We start from the raw sequence: 18886 nt of genomic DNA on the forward strand, positions 1-18886 counted from the left end.
CCACTATCGACCATCACCCACTCGTTTATCCCACCATCCACCCACTTAGCTACCCATCCTCCAATCCTCACCTACCTACTCTTCCACCATCCACTCATGCATCCACCATTATCTACCATCCAGATACCCAGTGTTTCGCAGTGCTTAATATACATATGGGTGTGTCGACCGACTGACTGATGGACTGTGATGTTCACTTTGATCCAAACAGCTACCCCCTTCTCCTCCTTTCTCTCTCTTCCTCTCTCCCTCCTCCCCTCCCTTCCTCTTCCTGCCCTTTAGTCCTTCTCCTTCAGTGTTTCCTCCTTGCTCTCTCTTGCCCTTGCCCCAGTCCCTCTGTCCATTCTCTGTGTGCATTTCCTCACCCCATTCTTGCCTTATTTGGAAACAGTTCATTGAGTTATCAAGTTCAATTATATTTGTTAGAAATTTTATTTGGTTCTGTATTATGTCTCCCTGTTCTTTTTAACAAATTATGTCATTTTCCCCCTGAGGTTTCGCATTCCTCCCAGATATAGCTTATATTTGCAATCATTCTAAACATACGTATTTTACAGTCTCCATCAGATTTTTCTAGTGGCTGAAGTTCCAGATCTAAGGCTGAAGTTCCACATCAGGCACCTATGTGTCCCTTGACATGGTAGATTGTTTCCTTGGGGGACGTTGTCCTTTTGAGCTCTGAGCTCAGCCTAAGCAGGGTGCGTCTGCAGAAGCCCGCGGCTGGGACACCACCTGAGAGTGGCTTTCTGTTGGCTTCAGCTGGGCTCCCCCTGAGGTTTACCTTCATGACTCCTATTTTTATGTCAGTCAATTGACTTGGGGGTTCCCAGATCAAGCGGATATTCTAAATGTGAACCGCAAGCCAGAATTATACAGCAGGCCCCAACTCCATATTCTGAAGGGTGATTGGTTTTTGTGTTTGTTTGTTTGTTTGTTTTTAGGCCCAGGCTAAAACACACACGTTTCCTTCTTGGATTGTGTTTGTAACAATATTTTTTTTCTACTTCACCCTTTGGCTAGTGGGGGCGGGCAGCCACTTGAGGCTCCGTCTTTTTGCAGTGGTCTCTGTTGCCTCTGAGCCCAAAGTCTCACTTCTTACTCCAGCCTGAGCATTAAACCCAAGCTTCTAGTAACCAAGACTTCAGGCACCTGTGTGAGCTTAACAGGGTGGTTTCCTGGGCATCTTTACTTCTGGCCCATGGGAATATCCCTTCCCTTGGTGTGACGTGGGTCTGCATTGAAACGGTGTTTGTTATGTTACATTTTATCTGGCGTTTCTGGCTCTCTAGTTGGCTGTAGCGCTGGAACTGGACATCTCCTGGGTTCTTCATGCTGACAGTTTAAGGGAAGTAAGCTCTATGATAAGCAGAGCTAGACAATCCACCAGGAACAGGACTCTGGCACTTGGAAGGGACTTGGATTCCAGGCCAGGCACTGCTGCTTCCCAGCTGTGTGGCCTCAGGGCAGCTCACCTGACCTGCACCCAGGTTGTGGGGGCTGTATGGTTACATGAGAGCTCTTTGAAAACCGGCAAGCATTTTTCCAATATAAAGAATGACTTCTACTCTCAGTAGCGGTGAGAATAAATAGTAACGACAATGGCTGTTTGCCATGCAGCAGGTGCTCAGAACTATCTATTGAAATAATGAGAACTCCACCCCTGCAGTTTGAAGGCAAGCAACCCGCAGGGCCCCAGAGAGGAGCCACAGGAGGCTCCAGGAGACTGCACGAGGTCCAGAATGGATGCGCAAGGTGCGAATTCGACTTGGCTCTTGCAGAGGCAGCCAATTGGCCCTCATCCGGCCCTGCCGAGTCCCGTGTGGCACAGGCAGGCTTCATGGCAATTCTCTCTCCAGGTCTGCCCCTCTGGCCCAGCTGGGACAGGTGCCTGGCTCCACAGCCTCTTTGCTGTGACTTTACAGGAAACAGGTGCTCGTGCCAATCAGCAGAGAGCGCCTGGTGCAGGGTGTGGAGGAGATGAGATAAAAAGTTGTTGGTGTGTGTGCAGGTTTGCATGCATGTGCATGGGTGTGTGTGCATGTTTGTATGTGAGGGTGGATGCTGGGGTGCTGAGTGAGCATCACTTCTGGCCCAGATGCCGAAATGATTGCCTCCAAGAGCCTCATTTTCATTCCAGGGGACTCTCCCCTCACACGATCCAAAACGCTATAGACATCACAGCTTTTATCAGTGAGAGCTGTTTTTTCTGACCTTTTCCTGTCTCTGACCTCCTCTGCTCCCCCAGCCTTTTTATGAAGTAGATGAAGTTGTTACTAGACTCTTTTTTTTTTTTTTTTTTGAGACTGAGTTTCACTCTTGTTGCCCAGGCTGGAGTACAATGGCACGATCTCAGCTCACTGCAACCTCTGCCTCCCGGGTTCAAGAGATTCTCCTGCCTCAGCCTCCCGAGTAGCTGGTATTACAGGCATGCGTCACCACGCCTGGCTAATTTTGTATTTTTTAGTAGAGATGGGGTCTCTCCATGTTGGTCAGGCTGGTCTCAAACTCCCGACCTCAGGTGATCCGCCTTGGCCTCCCGAAGTGCTGGGATTACAGACGTGAGCCACTGTACCTGGCCTTTTGGACTAATTTTTTAGATTAAAAAACATTCCGTGCATCAGACACCGGCGGCCCAGTAGAAAAAGCCAGAGGTGCTGGTGACTCCTAAGGTGGCGCTCCCTGCAGCTGCACCTCAGGTCCTGGGTGAGTCTCTGCACCTGTGACCATCAGGATGAGCTGGGGCCGCGGGTGCTTCTGTGATCAGGCTGGGACAGTGAAAGGCAGGTTTGAGCTGCTGAAGAGGGAGCCCTTGCATCCAGGGCTCTCAAGAGGCAAAGGCCTGCCTGGCAGCATCCTGGGGCTGGAGCATGGAAGGCTGTGTCATGTGCGGAGACAGCGGTGATGGGGAGGTTTGGGGTGCGGGGAGGGGAGGCTCACTCCATGATGGAAGCCCTTGGAGTTGCCAGATGGCTGGTCAATGCTGATGCCAATGTGGAAACGGGGCGCTGTTTTTTGTGGGGTGGCTGGACCCTGCGTGGAGAAGCGAATTCAGTTTTGGCTTTCTCAGCTGTTGGCTGAAGCCCATGGCCCCTGATTAAGTCTTCCTGCAAGCTTGAGGACTTTGTTGTCACTCACAGGGAGCCCGGTCAGCTCTTAGACAGGAGGGCGGTGGTGTACCCTGGGGGTGTTTCCTGTCTCTCTAGAAGCTGGCCATGGGGAGAACTGGGGGTAGGTGGGGAGGGGCCAGGCGGACCCCTCTTTGATCTTGTATTCAGAAGGTGTGAGTGTGCATTTTTATGGGGCGAGGAGCTATAGCATCCACCAGATTCTATGGACAGAGCTTTCGTGGATCCAGAGGGTGCCATGTTCTTCCGAAGCCTGAGAGGCTCCTGAGAGGGGCAAACTTCTCCATCGCCCTTGGCCAGAGATTTAACCACTCAATCCTAAGCCCCTCATCAGCAAGGTGGGATGCAGTCCCAGGTATTGACCTCCTGGGTGTCCCCAGCCCTCCAGCCCCAGACAAAGTGGGGGGATTCTAGCCTCATCCCAAGGTGGGTGGGCACTCCACAGACCCAGCAGCCTGCAGAGATCCTTGGTGGTCCCAGCCTCCCAGTCCCTTCTCTGAACGCTTGATGAAGACCTCCCCTGCGTAAAAGGTCTCTCTCAGGGCAGTCCTCTGACTCCAGCGACCGATCTGTCCTGGTGCCTTCCTGGGGGTCCAGGCCTGGCCTCGGGGTGGGATTGGTCTCTAGGTTCAGATTAGTGCCCCTACTTTTACCTATGAGAGCCCACTGCCACTGCTTGCCATGCTGGAACAGGCCACTGCTCCAACGAGGAAAACCCATTTTTGACGTCCAACATGTTAATTAGCACAGCCTCTAGGGTTGATGGGGACAGAGCCACAGAAGCACCATGGGGTCCTCCCTGAACTGGAGCCTCTGTGACCACCTGCTGGAAGGGAGATTCTTGACTAAGGCCAAGGCTAAGCCCAGAGGGGAGCAATGGCACATTGTCAGCCCACAGTGTTTGCAAGTGAAATGTAGACAGGGCAGGCTGGCTGCGGGGAGGGGCTTGTTTGTTTGTTTTTAATCCCGTTTTAGTTTTCCCAAAGGCAGGCACATGGAAGCATCCTCGCCCCCGCTGCTTCCCTTGGCGGCCCTCACAGAAGGCGCGTCTGTCTGGCATCTTGGCCGTGAATCAGAGTTGCTTGTGATGAATCAGAGCTGCTCGTGCAGCCCTTTGCAGAGGCATAAATCTGCACCACCCTTGTTAATTGGTTGGGTTTGACATTCCTGACAGCTCTGCCTGCCGCAGATGGTGTAATTGCTGGGTCTCACGAGAAGGTTGAGCACCTTCCCGTTTGTCACCCTGTCATTCTCCAGCACGGCTGGATTCTGCCCTGTGACTGTTATGCCTGGCATGGATCTCAGCTGGATCCCTGCCCCTCCTGCTGAGGTCCTCTCTGAGCACCTGCTCCCCATCACACAGACTTTTATTTACCCTGGACTCCTCCGGGTGCCAGCACCTCATCCTTCACACACTGGGAGCCACGGCTGGCACTTCCATGGGAGAGTTCACTCCCGGCTGCATCTATCACCATCAGCGCGGCCAGGGGCCCAGCATTCAGCCTCTGCCTGTTACTCCTGACCCACTTTGTTTCATGAATGAGCCTTTCCTGTTGATGGAGGAGGCTCCAGGAGAGTTTTGACGGATTTAAATAACCCCGCAGGAAGGGGAAGCCAGCAGGGGAGCTTGCCGAGGCCCCGGAGCCATCCTTAGGGCTGCAGGTGGGAAGCATGAAGGGGACCATCCCCCGCGCTTGCTCCACTTTCAGATTCAAGCAGGGCCCATGTTTTGTAAGAATTTTATCTTTCTTGATTCCAGTTGTAAACTATTTCAATTACCATAACTTTAAAATAGGCTTTTGACTGGGCGTGGTGGCTCACGCCTGTAATCCCAGCACTTTGGGATGCTGAGGCGGGTGGATCATTTGAGGTCAGGAGTTCGAGACCAACCTAGCCAACATGGTGAAACACCAAACTCTTCTAAAAATACCAAATATATATATATATATGTATATATATATATGTATGTATATATATACGTATATATATACGTATATATATGTGTATATATATATATACGTATATATATATAAGCTAGGCATCATGGTGCACCCCTGTCATCCCAGCTACTTGGGAGGCTGAGGCATGAGAATCGCTTGAACCCAGGAGGCAGAGGTTACAGTGAGCCAAGACTAGGCCATTGTACTCCTATCTAGGCAACAGAGTGAGACTCTGTTTCAAAAAATAAAAAAGAAAAATAGGTTTCTAAACAAGAATGTGTGGCGCCTCCAATGTTACTTCTCTTTTTCACAACCCCAGTTGGAGTGCTCAACAATTGTTGCTGTTGTTGTTGTTGTTGTTGTTTTGAGACAGGGTCTTGTTCTGTCAGGTGAGATAGGCTGCAGTGCAGTGGTGCAATCACAGCTCACTGCAGCCTCCACCTCCTGGGCTCAAGCGATCCTCCCGCCTCAGCCTCCCAAGTAGCTGGGACTACAAGCACCCTTCACAAACCCAGCTAATCTGTAAATTTTTTGTAGCGATGCCATCTCACTGTGTTTCTCAGGCTGGTCTCGAACTCCTGGGCTCAAGCGATCCTCCTGCCTCCACCTCCCAAAGTGTTGGAATTATAGACATGAGCCACCATGCCCAGCCTTGAGAGAACTTCTCAGCTCTCTACTGAAGGGCTTGGTCCTAAGCCTGGGCTTCCTCATTTCTAAAATGGGGATGTTTTCTCCTACTTGCAGTGGTGGTTGCAAGGTTTATATGAATTCATATTTCTAGATTTGGTGAGGAGCTTCCCAAAGAAGAGAAAGGCATATGTGAAAGAGCTAAGGGATTTTTCAGATGCACTTACCCGTTCACTCTTCCCAGGTGAGAATGTCTGACTTAGCTTTGCAGATGGTCAGAACCCTCCTGGACAGGGCCTGGCTCCATGGTGAAGAGCTGAGGTCAGCCAGCTATGGTTCAGGCACCACATCCTAGCTTCAGCCTCAGCCTCCCGAGTAGCTGAGACTACAGGTGCACACCACCACACCCGGCTAATGTTTTTATTTATTTTTCGTAAAAATGATGTCTGACTGTGTTGCCTAGGCTAGTCTTGAACTCCTGAGCTCAAGGAATCCTCTTGCCTCAACCTCCCAAAATGCTGGGATTATAAGCATAAGCTAGAATGGCTTTCACATTTTCAAATGATTGGGAAAAAATGAAAAGCCAAATATTTCTTGATATGTGAAAATGATATGAAAAGCCTGTCAGTGTTCATAATTAAAGTTTTATTGGAATGAGGCCATTCTTTTCACGTTATCTGTGGCTACTCACGTGCTACAACATAAGTTGCATGCTGGTGGTGGAGTAGCTCCACATGGCAGGCCAAGCTAAAAGCATTTCCTGGGTGGCCCTTGACAGAAACGTCGAGGATTTTGGAGTCTGACACTTGCCGTTAGAATCTTTGCTGTAAGACCAAAAGAGTTCTGCGATGTCCCAACTCCAGTCTGGACATTTGCAGAATAAGAGGGTTTTGTGATTGTTTGAGTATTAAATAAGATAACGCTTTGAAGTTCCACGCACACCTAGCATAGGTGCTTATTAAATGAGTCTCCTTTTTCCCTTTTCTTGCCTCTCTTTGGAAACTTCCCTCTGATGGCAAACACTCCAGATTTGTGCTTCCTGCCATTCAGGAAGCGTTCACAGGGCATGCCCTGAGCTAGACCCTGGGAGATGAAATAACAGGGGCAGTTTCTAGGAACCTCCTGGATCCCCCAGTGGGTGACGATGCCATGGACAACTGCTGTGATGAAGTTGCATCCCAGTGGTTTGGAAACTCAGAAGGAAGGCCGTTAATTCAGCCTGGCGCAGTGGGCACAGCCTCAGAGTGAGAAGGGGGCCTGGGGTTAGTACTGCAGGTGGGTACCCGCTGGAGGTGTGAGAAGAGCTTGGAGAAGGCAGGAGACAATCAGCAATGCCTCGAGGTTGTTAAGCGCTTACCAGCTGCCAGGCTCTGTTTTAGGGGTGAGCTCTGGCCCATTTCATCTCACTTTCTCCCAATGAGGCAGGTGTTATTAACCATACCATATGGATGAGGGGACTTGGGCACAGAAGGGTTAATCAGGTGCCCAAAGTGGGGCCAAGGTTCAAGCCACAGGCAGTGGGATCCCAACCCCAGGGTCTTGACTGCTGGACCACAGAGCTACATCATGGGCACCTGTCCTTGAAATGCTAGGCTGCAAGGATTGGACTTGGGCCTGGGGCCAGTGGGGAGCCATGATGGGATATGGGGAGACAGCACTGTGATCAGGGTGTGTTTTGAAAAACCTAGTCTCTAGGAGTACAGTGGGGCTCATAGCAGGGACACCATCGTTTTTCCAAACATCAGCCACCCTCAAGACATCATCTTGCCCCTGTGTTGCTAAGACCTTTGGTGGGACTGGCTGAAAATAGAGATGACTCCAACCCATGCAACACACATCACCGTATTCATGGGGAAATGGGGCAGCTTGCCATTGATTTGCACACCCTGCGGACACCGTTGTGTAATGGAGCTAGAAATGCTGGTTTCGAGCATTCAACCCAGCTCAGATTGAATCTTGGCACTTTCCTAGCTGGGTGACCTTGGGCAAGTCACTTTACCTCTCTGTATCTTGGTGTCCTCATCTGTCAAACTGGGACTGTAATGGTACCCCCTTATGGAGTGGCCAGGAGAGTTCACTGAGCTCGTATATGTCAAGCTCTTAGAGCAGTGCCCAGCACCTTGGCGAGTGCTCAAAATGACAGTGTGACAGTCGTAGTAGTGCTAATGTTGTTGCTGTTGCCGCACCTCAGTCTTGAATGCCATTCCTAGGACGTGGCAAACAAGAAAGCCAGCTGCACAGTGATGGGGCCCAGTGCCAACATGCTCTGGTCTCCAAAGCCAACTCTCTTGGCGTATTGTTTGTAAGGCAGAACAGAGTATCTGAGAGCTCTTTGTGTCTAGAGAAAGGGCTGGGGGTTGGTTGCACCCCCTGCTAACACACACACACACACACACACACACACACACACACACACACACACCCAGGCAGGCTACAGGCTTTCTGGCCTTTGGGCTGTCTGGGCTGGGGACCCTCATGGCTGCTGATTCTCCTCCTCCCGCAGGACCGGGTAGATCTGCTGGAGCAGGTGGCCTGGGAGCATGAGGAGTACCAGGCAGGCGTGGACGAGTTCCAACTGTGGCTGAAGGCGGTGGTGGAGAAGGTGAATGGCTGCCTGGGGCGGAACTGCAAGCTGCCCATCACGCAGCGCCTCTCCACACTGCAGGTAATCCCCAGCTGTGTCTCAACCAGAGGGACCCTACGGACACTCACAGAGGGTGGGTTTTATGTCATAGTTCCTTTTGTTTTTTTGAGATGGAGTCTCACTCTGTCGCCCAGGCTGGAGTGCAGTGGCGCGATCTCGGCTCACTGCAAGCTCCGCCTCCTGGGTTCACACCATTCTCCTGCCTCAGCCTCCTGAGTAGCTGGGACTACAGGCGCCCCGCCACCACGCCCAGCTAACTTTTTCGTATTTTTAGTAGAGACGGGGTTTCACTGTGTTAGCCAGGATGGTCTCGATCTCCTGACCTTGTGATCCACCAGCCTTGGGCTCCCAAAGTGCTGGGATTACAGGCGTGAACCACCGCGCTCAGCCCTATGTCATAGTTTCTTTAACAGGACAGTGCTCAGTGCCACAGAATATATAAGAACCCATGGCCCACAGACCCCCATGAGAAGCGTGGAATCTAGTCTAAACGCTTGGGTCCTCAGAGGCTTTATGGAAATCCCTGGCCAGCAGAGCATTTGGAAACCCAGGACCACAGAAGCATGGTCTAGGCTGGTGGGTCTCCAATGGGGGGCATTTGGCAGTGTCTAGAGACGCCTCGCCCCGAGGAAAATCTTTGGCAATGTCCTAAGACGGTAGAGGGGCTGGATGCTGCTACTGCATCCGGGTGGCGGCCAGGGATGCTGCAAAACCACCCTACAGTGCACGGGACAGCCCCACACAGCGCAGAACGATCCAGCCCACATGGCAATGGGGCCAAGGGAGAAGAACCGTGGTGCAGGCACCAGATCTGCCATCGGGAGACGCGGACTCCCCCCTTTTCACCTGCTGTGTGGCTTTCAATGAGCCCCTGACTCCCTCCATAAAGTGAGTGGGTAGAACGTCTTTAATAATTCAAGAACCACTTGATAAATTTTGCCACAGCTGTGCAGTACCTGAACTATTTCTTTAACATTTGTATTTAAATGGACTCATTTTTTTTTAAAAAAACTGATGATTATTTATTTAGAAAGAAAACATATCACTGTCATAAATGGAAAAGATGGTGCCGATTCCAAACAGGTAGATAATCACACAAATAAATACAATGAAACCGAATGGAGCCATTCGGTTCTATTTGGCTCCACACTGTTTCCAGCTGAAGGCGTGGAAAGGAAGATAAACAAATGTCAGAAAGTGTCCAAGACAGAAGCACCCAACAGAGACTTTCTCCTTGACTTAATCAAACGGCTTGAAAAAGACTTATGGGGAAGGAATAGGGTTCTCAGGTGGTGAGTCCATGCTACTTAAGGCATGGACTCAAGTCTAGCCCTTGGGAAGGCCCCTTTGGCTCTAACGCGGGACACCAGGAATCAGTGTTTTGCAGGACAGTCCCAGTTCTGCTCTGGAAAATGCAGCAACTGTATTCTTTTTCCCTCTGCCTGTTTTTCCCTCACCCCCTCTACCCTCTTCAGGACATAGCGAAAGATTTTCCCAGGGGCGAGGAGTCTCTGGGGAGGCTGGAGGAGCAGTCTGTGGGTGTCATTCGGAACACCTCTCCTTTGGGTGCAGAGAAGATCACCGGAGAACTGGAAGAGATGAAGAAAGTTCTGGAGAAGCTGCGCGCCCTCTGGGAGGAGGAGGAGGAGCGGCTGCGGGGCCTGCTCCAGTCCAGGGGAGCCTGTGAGCAGCAGATTAAGCAGCTGGAGGCTGAGCTCAGTGAGTTCAGGATGGTCCTGCAGAGGCTGGCCCAGGAGGGCCTGCAGCCTGCGGTGAAGGCGGGGACCGAGGATGAGCTGGTGGCACACTGGAGACGCTACTCGGTAAGCGTGCTTGGCTGAGTCATGGAGCCCAGGGTGCTGTCTGTGCCCCAGGATCCTGGCACTCAGACCTCCTCTGTGATGGAGAATCGGGTTGAGCCCTGAGCACACTCACTCTGTTTCTCCGGGATTCTTGGTATCTCAGCTTCCTGAGCGGGGAGTAGACAAGATAGGTGTTTATCTCCATTTTCTGGATGAGGAAGCTGGGGCCTGCAGAGATTTTTTTTCCCAACATCCCTAGAGTCACATGGTGGGTCTGTGAATAAATAACAGCAGAGGTGGATTGGGCAGCCAGGTTTGGGCCTCAAAGCTACTCTCTTGCCCCCGGTGGTGGGATAAGGTGTGGGCTTCCTTTGCGTGGAACAGGGAATATTGGATCAGAAGGGGAAACTCTTTTTTTTTTTTTTTTTGAGATGGAGTCTCGCTCTGTCGCCCAGGCTGGAGTGCAGTGGCGCAATCTCGGCTCACTGCAAGCTCCGCCTCCCGGGTTCACGCCATTCTCCTGCCTCAGCCTCTCCGAGTAGCTGGGACTACAGGCGCCCGCCACCACGCCCGGCTAATTTTTTGTATTTTTAGTAGAGACGGGGTTTCACCGTGGTCTCGATCTCCTGACCTCGTGATCTGCCCGCTTTGGCCTCCCAAAGTGCTGGGATTACAAGCGTGAGCCACCGCGCCCGGCCGATAGAGTTTTAAAATAAGAAGCAATGGCCCTCCCCACCTCTGTCCTTATTTATTGTTAACTCAGGATCACGACTTCATGAGAGGAGATATCTCCAAGGGAAGCCATCTCAGATCTTACCTGCACTCTGCCACTGTTGTTACATGTTTTCTCTTCCTTCTCTTCCTTCTAATCTTTCCTCATATGCAAAAATATTTTTTGTAGGGAGAAACAAAGGGCTGTCTTCTCATTTGATCTTGTAGCAGAACAGGCTACCCTGCAGTGATCACCTTCCTCCGAAGGGAACTGTCCCCCGCTTTAGGACTGTCTGCCTCAATGCGCCTTGGAGGTGGTATGGCACAGTGGTGAAGGATGAGGACTTTGGGGCCAGACTAGCTGGGTTTAAGTCCTAGTTTCTCCCCTTGCTAACTGAGTGGCTTTTGGAAAATTACTTTAACCTCTGTTATGTGTGAAATGAAGCACTGAGAGGCTAGGAGACTTGCCTGTGATTATACATCCAATAGGTGGAGACAGGGATTTTAACTTGAACCTAGGTAATCTGACCCAAGGTCATATGCTTTCAACCACTGGGCCAGCTCAGGCTCCCAGTTCTAGAAAATTAACATAGCAAGAGGAACAGACCAGGAATCCAGACATCAGTGGATCCATCCCCCCCTGGGACTGCAACCCTGGGATGCTCCCGAGAGAGGACAGGGCTGGGTATGACTTGCGTTATCCCTCTGCTGACCAGAACCGGACCCTCATCTGTTTCAGGTTGAAGTCAGGGTGGATTTGTGGCTTATCCAGTGTCTGGTCAGGAAATGCAACTACCTGGCAGGGTCCACCCTCCTGAGCCTCCCAAGGAATCAGCAAACTAAACCTGACAACATTATAGGTCCCAACATGGCATGTCAGAGCTGGAAGGGATGCGGTCTTATTTTACAAGGAGGGAACTGAGCCTAGAAAAAGGTCATGCTTAGCCAGGCCACCCAGCCATGGGGCAGCGTCCTTCCCAGGAATGAGGGCCCTGGGTGTTCTAGCACTGCCTCAAGTTGATGATGGGCCTTCCAGTGGCCTGGACAGGCCTCTCTCCAGGGGCAGCCCCCGGTCTTGCTCACCCTCTGCACCCTTGCCCTTCCTCGGCTGAATTCCTGCAGGCTGGCCAGCTTTCCTGACTACTGATATGCTGGGCTTCTTCATGAATGATTTTCAACCTGCCAGTTCCCACAAACCAACTGTGTCTGGTCTTCTGTGAAAACTTCACAGACGTCATTATGTTTGCTAACTAATTGAATAGCGATATGTACATTTTTGAGACTGAGCAGGGCTGGCTGGGCAGATTCCGTGTGCTTCTGCCTACATAGTGGCCCCTATTGCCCCAGCTGCTGCCTAAAATCCTTCCCTCTATTTGTGCTTTCTCCCTTGAGCTTAATACTCTAAACCCTGTTCATCCGTGGGTCACCCCAGGCTAAGCCTAATTGGAGCTGCCCCTGGTTCCCTGTGAATGGAGGATCGATCAGAGGTCGGTATGGTCAAGAAGGGCGGAAGCACAAGGCTGCCTCCTGGGATTGAGGGAGCTGGGGATGGGGAGGGACCAACGCACCCCTGCTCTGTACCAAGTGCCTTGTCAATATCACCTGACCCATGTGGTTGGTGAGAGTGGCCCCATTTATCAATGAGGAAACAGCCCAAAGTGCACAGCTAGGAGAAGAAAGAGGTGGGTCTCCAGGCCAGCTCTGTGTTGTGGCAAAGCCCAGCACTTTCTACTACCCCACCCTGCCTCCTACTGAGCAGGGCCAAGCAAGGGGCTGGGAGTCCTGCAGATCAAGGTCAAACACGGAACTTCCCAGGACAGCAGGGCAAGGCTGTGTCTGGAGTGTCTGCACACGCTGATGTGAAGCAGCTTAGGAATTGTTCATGCAAATAGCTTCTAGGCTTGCCGAGAATAATAACTGGGTTCACAAAGCACCTTTAGAGGCATGAAGAGGCCCTGCTCTGATGTCGGGTCCACCATCTACAGACTCTGCAACCATCAGAGAGCTCTTAGCCCAAGTTTCATTGTAAATAACATTGGGACATGGAGACTAGCCTTTCAGGACTGTTGTGAGGCTTAAACGAATGGGACACCCAGGGCACTCAGCCTGGCATTGGTGTCCCCTGGGTATTAGTTATTTGTACCATTAGGAGCTAGTGTTTGCCGTGACAATGCTGGGAGGTAGGGGACAATAAAGAGCGGAACTGTAGCCCAGCAACAGACAGTAAAGGCTGAGTTCCAGGTCATGGAGCTGGAGATGGGAGGGCAGGGGCTGAGCTCAGGAGTGGGGCCCCAGTTCCTGTCCCTGGTGACAGTTTCTTCCCAGCCTGGCCCACCCCCACTGGCCACGCTCACCCTCCTGCACACACACACTTATCCTGTTGAGGAGTTTCACCTCCCACTGTGGTGTCGTCATGTGCCGCAGGCAACACGGGCGGCGCTGGCCTCGGAGGAGCCCCGGGTGGACCGGCTGCAAGCCCAGCTGAAGGAGCTCATCGTCTTCCCCCACAACCTGAAGCCACTCTCCGATAGTGTGGTTGCTGCCATCCAGGAGTATCAGAGGTATCTGGGAAGGCCAAGGGTGGTGGGAATCAGAGTGTGCTGGAACCCACATTTCCCCATCTCCAGAAGGAGGGCTTGCTTTCTCCTGCAACACAGTAACTTCTAAATCATTCTTTGCACCTCTCAATGACTGGCTTTTACAGGTTCTCACTTGGCTCAGACACCGTCCCCTTTGACTGTTTTGCATTTGCTCCCAGAAAGAGGCCTGAACTTTGCATTCATCCAGGCTAGTGGCTCAGCCACCCATCCTATCATGACTCTTTATGCAGGTTAGCATTGGGGAGGGGTGATGGCCCAAAGGGAGGGCTTTTCAATAGACAGACTCCATTCCCCTGCCTTTGGATGCTGACTTCAACATCTGAGCCATCTCCAGACCAGCCTCCATGTGCCCCTCAGACCCCGGGCTCAGGCACAGCAGGACCTCTAGCTTCCTAGTTTAGCAAATGCAGCAGCCCTGTATCCTCTCTGCGTGGAACCGAGCAAAGTATTGATTTTAAATCTGTTACCTATCTTCACTGCATGAGCCTCCGAGCTGTTCTGAACATGGTACAACTGTCCACGCAGCTATCGCGCATCTCCTACCTCTGCCTGGTACAGGGAGGTCCTTCAGAATAAACAAATGGAGCTCCTACCTTTGCTGTGTATCTGTCATCCCACAGCATGCTCAGGCCTATATCTATAAAACTGGGGCAGTGGCCTGGATCCCCCGTGGGATGCTAAGGTAGGGGTAGGGCTGTGGTTAGGGGGTTGGATTTCCTACGCACAAAGTAGCCAGGGAGACAGAGTGGCCAAGGGTCTTGCTCTCCCTCTGGTTTCTCTCACTGAGGTTTCAGGTATTGGTTTCCTATGACTTGGTGCTGGAGGTTGTGTTTGAAAAATTATTTGTAGAAACTAAATGGGCCTAGAATGACGGTACCTTACTCAAGAAAGGGTTTTGTTTGCTTCTGCCAGGTGCCTGGGGGCAGGCAGGGCTGGTCTAGGGTCTCCATAATTTATCTTCAAGGCTTGTATTCCCTGGTCATGAAGCTGGGCCATCTGTCTGTTGGACTGGCTTGCTTGCAGTGTACTTTTATCCTCAGGGCATGGACCTTTGCGATCCCAGCTTCATGTGAGGTGCTGTTTTCAGAATCTGCCCATTTTTGATAGACCCTTATCCTGATAGGCTGCCAAACCCTAACTCAGTTTTGCAGCTATTGCTTCCAGATTGGTAAATGCCCTCAGGGTCAAAGATGGTTAGACTCACATTTCTATTATTTGTTTTTTAAAACTTTGATCAAGCAATTTGTTTGTCTTTTGTTTTTGTACTCAGTGGGAGGGCCAGTCTGAATTAATGATTCTTCTGTTCCTGGAGGAATAATGTCTACATGTGTCATCTCATCTAACACTTAGAATGATTATATGAGAGGGGCACTGTGTTGCCTATTTCATAGGTGAGAAAACTGAGGCTTGTTAATGTTGAGCCACTTAAGGTCATATAGCTGGCCTGTCTGGCTCCAAACTCCCAGCTCTTTATACCTACTATAGAATCAGAGAACACTCATGCCTTTTATTTATTTATGTATTTATTTTGGAGACAGGTGTCGCTCTGTCACCTAGGTTGGAGTGTGGCGATGCAATCACAGCTCACTGCAACCTCGAACTCCTGGGCTGAAGCAATCCTCCCACCTCAGCCTCCCGAGTAGCTAGGACTACAGGCATGCTCTATGATGCCTGGCTAATTTTTAAATTTTTTTTTTTAGAGATGGGGTCTTGCTATGTTGCCCAGGCTGGTCTCGTACTCCTGGCCTCAAGTGATCCTCCTGCTTTGGCCTCCCAAAGTGCTGGGACTACAGGTGTGAGCCACCATATCCTGCCCATGAATGTAAATTATATAAGAGCCTACAGGTCCCAAGGAGCCCCAGTGTCTGTCCTTAGGAAGACCCCAGGCCTGCTGCTGATGCCTTTTCATAGTGATATTAATCAAAGTCCCTTCCAGCTACATCTTCTGTCTACTGCTGCAGACATTCCCAGCAACTGAAATAGGAGAAGGCCCACCCTGGGAGCAGTGCATGCTGGGCCTCTTGAGGGTCTTGGCGGAGGCCTCATCCCTGGACTGAACCCACTCTCTCTCCTCCCTCGTTTTCTCTCTCCACGCTCCTTGCAGCCTGAAGGTGAAGAGCGCCAGGCTGCGCAATGCCGCGGGGGTGGAGCTGTGGCAGCATTTCCAGCGGCCTCTGCAGGATCTGCAGCTGTGGAAGGCCCTGGCCCAGCGGCTCCTGGAGGTCACTGCCAGCCTGCCGGACCTGCCTTCCCTCCACACCTTCCTGCCCCAGATCGAGGTAACCGCGGTCCTGCCAACTGGGTGCGGCTGGGGTGGGCCACTGGCGGGGCATGGTGTTTCAGCCTCTCTCCCAAGGGAAGGCCGGTTGCCGGGAGCTCCGGATATCTGGGGAGAGCTCACTGCGCCCGGTCTGCTGAGTCTGGTGCACAGGGAGTGTCCGTGCTTGCTTGTTACATTGACAAAGGTCAGCTCGGCTCCTGGGCTGGAGGCGAAGCCTGCTGCCTGGGGATTAACCCGGGGCTCCGTACGGACGCTCCCCACCCGCAAGCATCTACCAAGTGGAGGCATCAGCAGTCCTGCGAGAGCAGCTTTATCAGGCCATTGCCTTTACTGCGGCTCCAAGTGGCAGGAAACCTGACCTGACTTGCGGTATCTTAAAACAGCAACATTCAGGCAGTCCAGGGTGCCAGGCCACAGCTCAGTGGTGTCACCAGGACCAAGCCCTTTGTAGATCTAAGCCAGGTCTCCCCTCATGGCCCCAGCATGGCTGCTGTGGCTCCAAACGTGCATTTCCCATGAACAACAACTGGCTCCGGATGGAGCCGCGGATGCACGGGGCTCTCTCCACCTCCACTTCCGCCTTTCAAATCCTCCCCTGACTCCTGCACACTCCCCTTACATCTCATTGGCTGGTCAAGGTCATATGATTATTCCTGGCCCAATCACTGGCAAGGATGATGGGATTACCGTAACCGGTTTGTACCAATTAGACTCAGTGCCCCGGAACTGAGCACTTTGCATCCCAAAATGCTGGTTGTTTGGGAAGAGAGAAGGAGGAATGGCTGTGGAATGAGCAGAAGACAGCATCTGCCATGATGCCCATCACTATGGTGTCCCCAGTGTGCCTATACATACTGTCTCTGGCATCACTGAACTCTGAAGTCCATAAAATGATTATGTGTCTAGAGATTCTTAGACACAAAGAGTGGGAAAAGACTCAAACGTGTGTGAGATGTATAATTATTCTGATTATAAAAGGCACACCTACTTGGAGACTGTAAAGGTGTGTGAAGAAGAAAACAAAGAGCTCCCATTATCCCACAAGCCATAGGGATGAACATGTTGGGGCAATTTCTCCATCGCTTTTTATGCCTCCTTGGTATTACTGGGGAGAACCAATAACCAGGGTTGGCCCCTGCTCACCCTTGGGTACACTACTTGGCCATGTGCCTGCATTTTGAAACTTCTACCCTTGTGATTTTCCGCTTGGGGCTTATATTGGGACAAGAATTTGTTTTCTCTCTTCTTGGCTTTTTTTTTTTGGAGACGAAGTCTTGCTCTATCACCCAGGCTGTTGTGCAGCGGCACGATCTCAGCTCACTGCAACCTCTGCCTCCCGGGTTCAAGAGATTCTCCTGCCTCAGCCTCCCAAGTAGCTGGGATTACAGGCACGCACCACCATGCCTGGCTACTTTTTTGTATTTTCAGTAGAAACGGGGTTTCATCATGTTGGCCAGGCCGGTCTTGAGCTCCTGACCTCAAGTGAGCTGCCTGCCCTGGCCTCCCAAAGTGCTAGAATTAGACATGAGCCACTGTGCCAGACCTCCCTTAATAGTTTTTAAGCTGCAGGGCATGCCCTTTCTTTCCAAGGGTCCAGTGGACCCCTTCTCCCAGCCCCATGCTCCAAAGGATGGTGGGCCATCTTTTCTAGGTACTCCTCAGGGCATCCTCGAGTGAATTTCATGTGTGCCACAAACCTCAATTTTAGATCAGAAGATCCCAAATCTGTCCTTTATATCTGATTAAATCCATTTAGGTATTTCCGTGAGATATGGTCACCAAGAGGCAGAAGATTTAATTACAATTTTTATGTATTTGGGATCAAGTTCTATAATTGTATATTCTGATATTCTCACTCCACACATTTGAGCTTTTGTTCTCAGCATCATTTAAAATCATTCAAATAAAAGTGATCATTTTCAATGGCTGGATCATATTCTATTTTGGAGTGTGCCATAATGTAATGTATCCACAATTAGAGGCTTAGGTTGTTACTGATTTTTTATTGTCATAATTCACATATTTTGAATATCTATGCACATGTAGTTTTATTTCCATTTCTACCATGATCTTCCTTATTTTGCAGATGAGGGATCAGAGCCAGGGAACCTATTTGACAAAAGAGGAAACTGAGGCTCAGATCTGCCCATAGCTTCCCAACTAGTACATAATCCAGACTCATGATCTCAGCTCCCCAGCCTAAACTCTTAACTTCCGTGATATTGTGTCTGAGCTTGGTGAAAAGGGGGTAAAGGTGACTCCCCTACAGTGAGAGGCTTGACCTCTGTGCGGCGGAACACAAGCTAGATGCCCTGGTGTGCAGGTCATGCCAGTACAGCTGTCTCAGCTGTGGTTACACTGCCTCTTCCAGAAACACCTGCCTTTCAAGGCCTGTCATCAGTACTGCCTTCTCCAAAGTAATACTCGATTTCCCCAACCAGGAGTGTCCACCTCTGCCTTGAACTCCCATGGCACTAGCTGCAGCTTTGCTTAAAGAATGACCACTTTCTGTCTTGTATTGAAGTGACTTTCCTGGGTTGGAATCTTTGTTCTTTCTCTCCCAACCCCGTGCCTAGCTCAGTGTTTTAAGTCTGAGAGTGGGTTCTCAGCAACATCATCAGGTATAAAACGAAAGAACTCTGGCCGAAGACAAAACCTCTGGCTTCCAGAACCCCAGACTCTTGATTAGAAATGCAAGAGGTGCTTACCTGAAACAGCTGGAGAGGCAACAGGAGCCAGAGGCTTGGTTCAGCCTCTAAGAATTGCAGGGTTTTGGGGGCAAGAAGAGTGAGTGTAGGCTGGGAATGGGGTCACAGAAGGCTTCCTGAAGGAGGTAGGGCCTGGGCTGCACAGAGTTCAGGCTATATGGCAGCCTGCTACCATTGTAGGAGGCTTCTGGGCACCCCCCTTATTTCTCCTCTTTGCCTGGCAAACTCCTGCACATCAGCAGTCTGCTGAGTATCACCTCCTCTGGGAAGCCTTCCTGAATTCTGTCTGATCATGCTCCTACAGGTCTGTAGCTCCCTTCAAAATGTCCAAAACACTATTGCAGATAGCGCTGGGGGGTGTGTCCACTGTTGTTGGTGACAGGGGATCACTGAGTAGAGGATCAAGCCGGCTGGTTCTGGGTTCTGCTGCAATGTGGCAGCTCGGTGG

The 18886-nt window shown here is 51.1% G+C and overlaps 1 protein-coding gene across 1 annotated transcript in view; it reads left to right on the plus strand.

Moving 5' to 3' along the window:
• Window positions 1–18886, plus strand: part of SYNE3 (spectrin repeat containing nuclear envelope family member 3) — a 54796-nt gene that overhangs the window by 9967 nt on the left and 25943 nt on the right. Inside the window, exons 4-7 of the mRNA XM_030803131.1 lie at window positions 8196–8357; window positions 9812–10159; window positions 13274–13410; window positions 15554–15728. Of these exons, the coding sequence (XP_030658991.1) occupies window positions 8196–8357; window positions 9812–10159; window positions 13274–13410; window positions 15554–15728 (822 nt within the window). The remainder of the gene's footprint in view (window positions 1–8195; window positions 8358–9811; window positions 10160–13273; window positions 13411–15553; window positions 15729–18886) is intronic.

This window comes from Nomascus leucogenys, chromosome 22a (assembly GCF_006542625.1).
Source record: "Nomascus leucogenys isolate Asia chromosome 22a, Asia_NLE_v1, whole genome shotgun sequence".
NCBI lineage: Eukaryota > Metazoa > Chordata > Mammalia > Primates > Hylobatidae > Nomascus > Nomascus leucogenys.